This window comes from Lactuca serriola, chromosome 7 (assembly GCF_051521515.1).
Source record: "Lactuca serriola cultivar US96UC23 chromosome 7, Lser_US96UC23_V15, whole genome shotgun sequence".
Lineage (NCBI taxonomy): Eukaryota > Viridiplantae > Streptophyta > Magnoliopsida > Asterales > Asteraceae > Lactuca > Lactuca serriola.
The window spans coordinates 76,004,297-76,016,180 of record NC_136414.1 but is presented as its reverse complement, the minus strand read 5'-3'; the positions used below and the strand labels follow the sequence as shown (position 1 = coordinate 76,016,180).

The following is an 11,884-nucleotide window of genomic DNA, read 5'->3' as shown; positions in this document are numbered from 1 at the left end:
TCATAATAGCAACCTAGTTTCCAAAAACTCTTTAATACATTCCAAACATCACCTAAACTTTACATAGATGGGTAAAATAAGTGTTGATAACTCTTAATAACATGTATAAGGTTCTTTTCTCTTTCAAACCAATCCAACATTTTAATACTGATTCCAATACCAAGGTATGATTCCAACCACAACTAAGGTGGTGTGATGATTCCAACTCTATAATGAACTTGTGAGATCAATTATACCAAGAACATTAATTGCCAATGTTAAAAGTACTTTAGCTTAACATGGTTTATTACATTTATCAAAATAATTTTAATGTTTCAAAATCAACATTGTTAATCCCCCACTCCATTTCAGTGGTGCTTCACCATTAGAATTGTCAATTACAATAACAACTTCAAAGGAAAACTAGGGAATCATAACATATATAAATATAAATCACTCATTTCTATAGATAAACTAGATTTTCAATCATTAATAAGTTCGATAACTAATATACTACTCAGTAAAGCATGAGTACAACTCAAACATGGGTTACAGGGATTCAAATCACCCAAATCATATATAGAAATGGAACCAAGCACTTCCATGGTGAAGTATTGACCCATGGATGATTCATCACATGATATTAACAACAAACCATGGACAATATGTTATCTTAATGGTGTAAATTCGGATTTATGGAAGCCTAGGGTTATAAAACCCCCAAAATATTCATCAAACCCCAAACAAACATCTATGATAAAAGTTGGTGTTTGGAGAATGATCAAAGGGTGGAGATTAATACTATTAACTCAACCAATTCAAAGGTTAAACATGGAAACTCGGATTTTGAGTATCTTATAACCCTAGATGATAGATGATTGAATAGAGAAGAAAAAAACTACCTTCAAGCTAGGATATGAAGGGATTTGGTCATGGCTTCGATAATTGGACTGGAAACCTTCAAATCTCCATGGAAATATGGAGAAATAGCAAAGGGAGGGTTGGGGGGGGGGGGGGGGGGCTCCATGATTGAATGTCGTTCAAGTGAGAGGGAAAGAGGAGATGAATGTTCTAAAGGTTCTTTCAAGTTCCATTCTTTCTCTTTATGTTCTTCTGCTCCACACCAATAGCGCCATGACATTCCTGCTCACACGAATTGAGTATTCTGACGATAGGCTTTAGGGTTTTGGTAAAAATAAGCCATCTCAAGTTTTCATTTTAAACATTACGGTTAATTTTTTTAAAAACACTTATATAATTTTGGGAAAATAACGCAATGGCCCTACTATGTATTTTGACTTTATCCATTTAGTCCCTTAAGTATTTGTCGTGCCTTTTAAGGGAAAAAAGTTGTTAGTGACCTGCTTATTTGGTCTCTCTGACCAACCATTACCAACTTCATGTACAAAATGGATTTTAATTAATTAAAAAACTTGAATTAAATCCACCTTAGTCTTCACCTTTTGTCCATGTCTCCCCCCCCCTCTCTCTCTCTCTCACAAACTCACTAGTCAATTTACCCCTCCTAATCATCCTTCATTCTCAAGAGACATCTTCAACTGAAATATTGATGGATGTAATAACACCACTCTCAACCCCCTTTGTTACGTGTGAGAGAGAGAAGAAACATAGATTTGGGAACAAACAGAACATTAACTCATTGACTCTGGTGAAAGAACTGGAGGCAACCGATATGGTCTTGTAGGAGCACAGTTAGGAAGTTGTTGTCGGAATTCTATTAAGCCCCAATTATTAGTTTCGTCTGTGGAGACGATGGATAATAATGAAAGATGGAGGCAAGTCCATCTGTACAACCAATGTCTTTCATGTATCTTGAATCTAGCCCTATAGCCTTAGAAATCAACTCGAATAATGAACACCCTAATTTGGTCACTTTTTTTAGTACTCGATCAATATATCTCTTCAAAAAACCCCAAAAACATGTTCTAGTTGACTTTAAGTTTAGATACAAGTTCGTAAGAAACCTACAAGGTGGAGGCAGTTGTTGTGGATTTAGGGGATCAGGAGCCATCCTACAATGAAACTAGTCCCTCCATCGAATTGCTAGTATGTGTTCTTGTAAAAGGAGTTAAAGTTACTCGTAGAGCTTCCTTATTATTGAAACGAACCAATCTCTATCTACTTTTGTTGTGCTTAAAAGTTGTGTCTTGTAGCCTTCATCGGCAACTATGATTTGAATTGACGAAGGAAGTAAAACCCAAAGCAGTAGAAGGATTCTAAAGTAACGAAAAATCAAAATTTGAAGCATCTTCTACAATGAGGTCTTCTGATACTATCTCAATTAGGGTGTGTAACATTTGACCCAAAAGGGAAACCGGTACTAACCGTTCCTTTACTCGGTACTTGAGATCAAAATTTTGATTCTTCCATATATTTTTAATTCCTTAATCGGATTGAGAGGGAAAAGACCGAGGATGAATTTTTAGACTTTTCAAGTTCAATGGTAATGGAAAATGGGTCACTGTATATGTGGGAAATGGGTAACCAGGTTACCCCTTCATTTTGTCTAAAGTGACCAAATCGACCTGACAAAAACAGTTTGTTCCTTTAAAAGGCATGAAAAAAACATAGGGACTGAAATAATAAAGTTAAAATACATAGTAAGGCCATTGCGACATTTTCCTTATTATTTTAAGAATTCTCCTACTAATTTATTTCCATACTTTGGTTTGCTTATTTTAATTAGATTTAATTATTAATTTTTATTTTGAAAATTTATTTACTTTTATTTTAGTTTCCAAACGTTTCTATTTCTAACTAAAAAGAGCAAAAACTTATAAGGCCCATTTTTAATATTTTACATAATAACAAAGAGAAATATATACGATAACAAGGACAATCTACTGATGCTAATCATGAAAAATAAAAAGAACTTTTGAGGGTGAAGACGATATCTCCCTTTTTAATAAAAGATTATTTTTGTATACGTGGCACTGCTCTACATCCATTTTTTGCTTATTGTTAATAGACCATAATGTCCATCGTCTTTTTCTCAGAATAACTCTATTATTTGTTTCCTATTTATCTCTACGAAAATATTTATTGCACAAAGAATATATATGCTTACATATTACATATATTTGGTATACATTCCTCAATATACGAAATGTCTATGAAATCACTAATTTCATTAGAATTCTAAAATAAAGTTTAATCTCAAAAAGTAGGGAATTCCTCTATATACGGAATGTCTATACAATCATTAATTTCAAACTAAAATCTCCAATATTTGTGCAATGTATGATCATCCTAAATCATTTTTTTAAAACATATCATAATGTCCTGCATATATTTACTATCTTGTAATCCTGTAATTCCTATAACTTGTTCCTCATAGAGAAACAGCTGCATGTGGCTGCAGTTTCAATATTATTCGAATATCACAGGTTACCATTAGTATTTTAGTATATTTAAGAACGATCATAGCATTCTGCTTTTCTTTACATGTTTATATGGCTGTAAGTGATTCTATCTCTATCTGTTTATGTGATTGTAAATTAGTATTTAGAAGTTTACCCTTTCAACATTTTTGATACTTACTGTTTTGGGTAGTGTGATATCAATTTTATGTGATTGTAAATTAGTATTTAAAAGTTTACCCTTTCAACATTTTTGATACTTACTGTTTTGGATAGTGTGATATCAATTGTCTCCTCCTTCGAGATTTTTTCCAGGTTCTTCATACTTCTTCTTGCTATACGTGTATTCCAAAATCCAATATTAAGATAACCCATTTTATTAAATAAAATCAAAAAACAAAAGACCATTTAATTAGCCTTGTAATCTTTTTCTTTTAAATTTATTTTCCTACAAATTCCATTTTTTCCCTTTATTTACCCTGTATAATATTACCTTTTTCATCCGGTTCATCCCTTACAAATATATGTTTGTGTTCTCTTTATTTTTCTTATATAACTCCAAATGGTTTTTTTAATCGCAATATGGTCGTCGTTTTTTTTTTTTTTTTTTTGTAAACAAACTTTGAAAATATACATACAATATAAATGAACTTTTAGAAATACATATTTCTGTATATTTCCTGCCATTTTATATTAAAAAAAAAAAGTTTTAGCATGACACCCTTTTTGCCCCTCCTTTATATCAAAAACTTCATTACGTGTTCACGTCATACTATACTATATATGTAACTAAAATCCTTATTTAATATGATTAATGTGATAATTAATGTGATATGTAATTTGAAAAACATATTTATTTCTTACCTTATTCATTCTTTTATTTCCCAGCAAATAAGGAATTGGTAAGGTATGATACATATATCTCTTTTTAGTTGATTTACTTGCTCCTATTCAAATCTCTATATAATTCAATATCGTTAATCATCCATTTACACCACCAATTATTTCATATTTCACATAGGAATCAATACCAAAAATGAGCAAACCTGATTAACTATATGTACATAATCCCTTTTACTTATGTTCTGAATACTTATGATACTTATGATCTGTCTCCATCTTCCAAATCGATTATTATACCTGAAACTTCAAAATTGTGATTATTATTATATTTTTTTAACTGTACAATGAATTTTTTTTACATGAAAATGAACTTTATTCTAATCTACACATTATACATTCTGCTAGCATAATATTTTCTTCTTTTATGCTTTGTTATGGGACAATGACAGAGAGAAACATCACTTTAATTACACACTTGGATAATATGAAGGCTGATTACACACTTAAAGTGTTTATCATCCGGTTATGGAGAACAATATCAGATATTAACCTCACTATGCTAAAATCAATTGAGATGATAATGATGGATGAGATGGTAAAATCTGCTATTACAATAACAATATTGTTTTACATTGTTAATCAATTTCAATTTATTAAAATACAATTGTTTAACATTATATAATATTACCATCTTATGTGTATAGGGTACTAAAATTCGAGCAAGTGTCTATCCAAGAAATTTTTAAAGGTTTCAATCGAAACTGAAATAAGATTGTGTTGTTTTCATCGGATCCCCCACTATCGCCCCTAACAGATAAACTTTTAAAATAAGCGATGTAAAGGAGAAATTAAACTTGCATGGAAGAACAGCTTTGAATGAGTGTCTAGACTTTCAATCCAAATCAACATATGGATTTTCTTGTGTTTCGTATGAAAGAATCATATCTACAACAACTACATCTAAAGAATCAGTTGGTAATTTTTCTCTTCTTTCAACTATTAATATACAATCTATTTTGATTTTATATTATATTTTCTACTTTAATTTTACATCATTTTGACATATTGTATTATATTCTTCTAGATGTTATTGGTGAAATTGTTTCATTATGAAAAATTGTTTCCTAGATGTTAACAAATCCAAACATAGGCTACCCTTACAGATCCGGAACTTAGAGTAACCATAAATTTTCTTATATTATATTCATTACGTTTACTTTTGTACGTGTTATTTTTGTATTATATAATCATTTGACCGTTATTATTTTTGCGGAGGTGTACAAGCTAGCGTAACATTGTTTGGAGATATTGGATATCAATTGATTTCTTATGTTGAAAATCATAAAGAAATTGGTCGTGTGATTGCTCTATTGCAATTTGCTAAAATTAATGTTTATATCGATATGTTTTTTTTACAACCCAACCTTATCTTAACCTTTTATATTAATCACTCTTTTAAGTCTTTTATTTTGTTTTTTAGGAATACCTTTCGTTAACAGTCATTTTGATCACACTCGCATGTTCATAAATGTTGATCTCTGGATATTGTTATCTTTACAGAAAGGTTACTAACTATTTTAATAATTCATTGGTTTTTTATTTTACTAATTTTATAATTAACATCATTAATAAAAAAAAAAACAGCTTGGTTAGGCTACGAAGACTTTAAAATCCTTCTTCTTCTTTGACTGTTGATACCTCTCAATCATATTCTGAATATGATGACTTTTTGATTAAGCACAAGCTTAAAAACATTGTCGATATGCACGAACCAAAAGAGGTATGTCAAACATTGAGTCATTTTAATAGCATTTCTTTTCTCATTGACAAATATTATAATTTTAATGATCTTATTGTATTTTTAAGGCCGCAAAATTCATCATTCTTGGGACCATTTATGGGATTCGACAAGATATATATTGGTACTACAATGTGTGTACCAACTGTGGAAGGAAAGTCAATGAAAAAAATGCGTTTAACGGTCTAAAAAGTAGTGATGCAAGTGTGGTTTATGAATGCTTTAAAAATAAGCGCACAAACAAGAAAATATCTTATGTTCCGAGGTTACTTACTTTTAACAAAATTGCAATTAAACCAACTTTAAAATATTACTAAACATATACTTAATATTTATTTATGTTTGTATTTTTTTATAGGTATAAGATACCTCCATGATGATTCTGGAACAAATACACTAACTTTGTTTGATAGATATGTTTATAAACTGGTCAAAAAAAAAAGTGCAAGTTGTCTCCTAGAGAAAATTAAACAGATATAAGATAATTATAATATCTGTTTTATTACTTACCATCATTTGTTATGTGTTTTTAACCATAACAATATTATATATCATATTTTTTCTAGGCTAGGGATGGTCCAGAATTATATCCTTATGACCTTAAATGTTTGGAGCATAAAAAGAGGCATTCAAAGTTGATGTTAATGAATTTAACGTCACCAATACCTACAATCAGTTTGGGATATTTAGTTATACGCTTGATAATAACATTATCAATGATTTGGAGAAAAAAAAATAGTTATTGAGGTTGTTACATAATTATTTTATATGTTATTACATTTTTGTTATATTTAATTTTTTGTATATCAATCGTCATTTATATTATTGATTGTGTTTATCTTTAAAATCTATTGAAATTTATATTCTGTTTTATAAATCATAATTATATTAAATGTCTTGTAATACATAACGTATATCGAATATATATATATATATATATATATATATATATATATATATATATATATATATTAAATAATCAATATAAAAGTTTTAAAAAAAAAAACCTTTAATATTCAATTGTGTGAATTTAGACCTCCATTTCCAATATATTGCTCCACCCTCTAGGTTCCATAAAACGAGATGCAACCCTTCATCTTTCGTCAACTAATCTCCTACAGTACTTTCAACAAATACTTTCTATTTTAACCTACATAAACACACCAAGTTAACCCTACAGTTTGACAAACTTTACAAGTTGAGGTTGGAATTTAAGAAAGATTAATAACAACTTTCGGTAAGTACACTACTACAAGAACAACCAGACTATCTTTCACCTTCTATCCTTGTTTATCGCTACAACTATGATCCCTGCAATTGCCAATGTCTTCTAGTAGTTTAATGATGTTCTCTTTGTAGAGAAGTTGTGGTTGTGCTTGAGTTTGCTCAACTTGTCATGGGTATTGATGAAATGTTCCTCCAAATACACAACATGTATGTTCTTGTTTTCTTGAAAGATTTCTCTAAGCCTTTTCTCATCGGCTAAAATGTCTTCTTAATCTAAGCACTTTTCATTTACTCAACATAACTTATGAATTATGTAAGTATTTTATTAAGCGAGAATCTATTATGTCATGTCCTAGGTGATAACGTTATCTTAACCTGCAAAATTCGGCCAATATAACATAATAGATAAGCATCACCACAAGTCATGTCTTTGATATAACAATATAATACATGATGCATCGACTTGAAACTACCAACCTTGCAAAAGACGTACGTGTGTATATCATCAATAATTTGTCATATTCACAATATATCGACAAACAAGGAAATCTTGAACTTAACGTATAATTTAAATATATAACGAGAATGATAGGCACCAACTATATCCGAATAGGATAATTAGTTGTTCACTTGTTCTACCTGAATTAACTTTGTTGACTTTATTTTATACCCATTAGTTGACTTTATCGTACGCCTGCTTATTATTTTTAATTTTAATTGACTCCTGTGGGTTGGATTTCTTGTTTCCTAGAACTTTACTAATTTTGATTAAACCAAGGTTGACCAAGTCAAAGTACTCATCATCCACGGCATATCCAATTGCGTCAAACACGGATCTTATGAAATTACATGATAAAAACCGAACACTACACGTTTTTTCAGTTTTTTAGAATGAATTTTGACCAAATATTCAAAAACAAATACTTAATCTAAAGGAAATTTTGTATAAAAAAACATGTATCTAAGCCAGTATGTACAAACGATGTATATCAGCTGGTAAATCTAATTTTCCACAACCAAAACTATCAAATCCAGATGAATCATGTATTGACTGATATGTCAAAAAACCATATATTGTTTTGGATTAGATTATTCTAGTTTTGAAAATAAGATTTACCACGATCTAAAGTCATTCTGTCTACCAAGTCTAGGTCCGGGTTTCAACATGGAACCTAGTACTTTCTGCTACATGGGTTGATACTGCTTCGAGCCCATGTAGCATCTTGATGACATCTACTGTGTCATCAAGATAGTATTTTGCCATACTGGGCTTCTGGCCCACTGTGCAAGCAAACACTTCTGCAATCCCATTCGCAACCGAACTCCCGAGTTTCTCAAACATGTCCTCGTCTGATTGGTCGTCACCGATGCACAACACAAAGTCAAGTGGTCTCCCGGTGTTTTGCATTGTTGTCACGAGTCGATCTAACACCACTCCCTTGCTTACACCCTGCAAAAATCGATTATATACAAAAGTAAGATTTTGTAATAAAGAAATAAATAAATGAAAATACATTGTTATTTCTATTTTCTTTTTACCTGGGGGTTAACCTCAACGATTTGTTGGCCTCGTTTAACAACTACTGGCTCGTTGGCGAGAACACTTTCTAGATGATCTAACAACTCTTTAGCTTGCCATGCCCCGAAATCCGGATCCGCTTCTTGATGATGCCAAACTAACGCGCTTTCTTTTTGTTCGATAAAAGAACCGTCGGTTGCCTCAGTGTAATGCTCCATCACCGGTAATGCCACCTTCTTCCACCCCACATCCACCGTTAACTCACAAGATTCCCATTCCGAGTCCCCACTCCACCTACATAAAATTCGATATCAACACCAAAAAAATTTAAAGCAAAAAAAATGACATAGTAAACGTAGTACTTCCAGACTGGTCTAGCAGACTGGTTTTCTAAAAACAGTCTGTCAGACCAGCCTAGTACATTACACATACCTAGTAAGATAGCCATGTTCCGCTGATAAACCAAGTTTCTTACACGAATCAAACCATTTGCTTAACGAATCCTTCCCACGACCACTCACAATGAACACGACATTTTTCGGATCACTTGATAGCGCGTTCAATATCGAAATAACTTCTTTACTCGGCGTTTTATCGATCAAACCTTGCGGCATCAATGTCCCATCATAATCAACCAAAATCAACCGACTATTCGTCTTCTTATACGCCGACACAATATGTTCAACCGATAATTTCCTAAAAGTGGGCCCGAGAGCCACAACCCGAAACTGCAACCCAAACCCAACCCCCCAACACCGTTTGTGAAAATGCTCCTTACAAGCCCGCACAAGATCTTGATCAAAACTACGCGCCCAATACGCAACATCATGAGAACTAACATATTTATAATGCTTCTCGTGTCTCATTTCTTTTTCCCTATCGGGCATTTTGATTGCCAAATACATCGCCTCGGTGACCGAATCGATGTCCCACGGGTTGACCCGGATTGCCCCGCTTAAAGATGGTGAACACCCGATGAACTCCGAGACTATGATTACACTCTTTTTAGGTTTAGGGTTTGATTCGGGTTCATCGGGTTCTAACACGCGATCCAAATCCGGGTTGCTTTGTCTAGAAACCGTGTACTTATACGGGATCAAATTCATCCCGTCTCGAACCGCATTGACCACAACACATTCGGCTATTGCAAAGTAAGCGACCTTTTCATGGGTCGAACCCGAACCGTTGACCAATACGATTGGCTCGAACCCGTCTTTTGTGAACTTGCGGTTAACCTCACGAGCCACGGTTCGCATCTCAGTTTCGACTTCTTGGATGTCTTGACCACGGCTACGAGCCGGGTTCAAGATTTGGATTAGAACCACTGAGCCACGTAAGGTGGGGTAGTCTTCTAAGAGTTTGCCAAATGCTAAGAACTTTAAACTAATCCCTTTGAACATGTCCATATCATCCACACCCACAACCACCACTTTCCCGTTGTATTTCTGCTTCAATTCAAGAACTTTCGCGGCGGTTTCCGCTGATGATTTTACCGATTCGATTTCACCCATGTGGATTCCCACTGGTAAAATCTTGATGCTTATTGTTCTACCATAGTATTCGAGGCCAATGTAGCCTCTTTTGGATTTGTAATCGAGACCCAACATTCTGCTACAACATGAAAGGAAATGGCGAGCGTAATCGAATGTATGGAAACCGATTAAATCACAGCTGAGAAGTGCCCGGAGAATTTCGTCTCTGACAGGTAAAGTCCGGTAAATTTCCGACGATGGAAATGGGCTGTGCAAGAAAAACCCGACCCGGATTCGGTGAAATCGTTTTCTCAAGAAAGTAGGCATTACCATGAGATGATAATCATGGATCCAGACGTAATCCTCATCTGGGTTGATAACTTCCATAACTTTATCTGCAAAAACTTTATTCGCAGATACGTAGGCCCGCCATGCGACCCGATCGAATCGGACCCCTTGGGTTCGGGTCACGGGTAACATGTAATGAAACAAAGGCCATAGGTAATGTTTACAGAATCCATGGTAGAATTTATTCTGGATTTCTAACGATAAAAAAGTGGGAACGCACCGGAATTTTTCCAACAAAATTTGAGCGACTTCTTCTTGCTCCGACGGGTGAACGTCGACGGGTAAGGATCCGACATAAACGCATTCGGTATCGGGTTCTAACCCGGATTTGAGTTGAAGCACGAGTGAATCCGGGTTGTATTGAAATACCCATTTGTTGGTTTCTGTTTCGAACCGAGCTTTCACCGGTAACTGATTGGCAACCACGATCCGACGGCCGGCGGTGGGAGACGAAACAGCATCTGGGAACCGATCCGTTTCATTTATGTTCCGGTTATCGATTCCGCCATTGTCATCTTCTTCAAACTCCGATAGAATTCCGTGAACTGTCATGACTCTGGGGATCCGAGGGCGATCGCTTACACAAGAATAATCATCGAGATTGAGCAGATTGAAAGACGATCTAGACAACATTATACGGGGAAATCAGAGATACCAAGATGAAAAATTGAGAGCAGATAAACGGATGATTTCGTTATAAGTGGGTATTACAAAGTTGGGAGTGGATTGATTGAAGATAAAAAGAGAAAATGGAAGTGAATCTCATCAGAAATTTCGATGATTTGGGGATGGAGAAGAAGAAGGTGGTAGAGAGGATAAGAACGAAGAAGTAGAGAGACCGACTTTAGTTGGCTAAATCAATTAAAACCTATAAATAGAAATAATAATATTATTGTTAAGTGTGAAAACCTTTCATGTTGTAAACAGTTGCGTTATTAAATAATTGTTATAATGTTTACTTTTTTTTTTATATATATAAAACTATAAATGAGAAAAAATTTGATTTATGTAATCAAATATATATTTTTAATGATTTGTATAATAATCGATGTAAAGATTTTGTGTCATAAATTAATCTTTTAATTTTTACTTTTTTATAAAATTATAAATGAGAAAAAATTTGATTTATCTAATAAAATATATGTTTTAATGATTTGTATAACAATTGATGTAAAGATTTTGTGTCATAAATTTAATGTTTACTTTTTATAAAATTATAAATGAGAAAATTTGATTTATCTAATAAAATATATATTTTAATGATTTGTATAATCGATGTAAAGATTTTGTGTCATAAATAAATCTTTTAATACAAATA

General features: G+C 33.0%; 1 protein-coding gene across 1 annotated transcript; it reads right to left on the bottom strand.

The window, feature by feature from the left end:
• Positions 1-8,151: 8,151 nt before the first annotated feature.
• Positions 8,152-11,343, bottom strand: LOC145060964 (putative alpha,alpha-trehalose-phosphate synthase [UDP-forming] 11). The gene is made up of 3 exons (XM_079008294.1): positions 9,179-11,343; positions 8,767-9,040; positions 8,152-8,677 (listed from the first exon to the last, which is right to left on the bottom strand). Exons 1-3 carry the CDS (start codon positions 11,197-11,199, stop codon positions 8,375-8,377), a joined length of 2,598 nt encoding a protein of 865 aa, XP_078864420.1. The 5' UTR covers positions 11,200-11,343; the 3' UTR covers positions 8,152-8,374.
• Between the last annotated feature and the right edge of the window lie 541 nt (positions 11,344-11,884).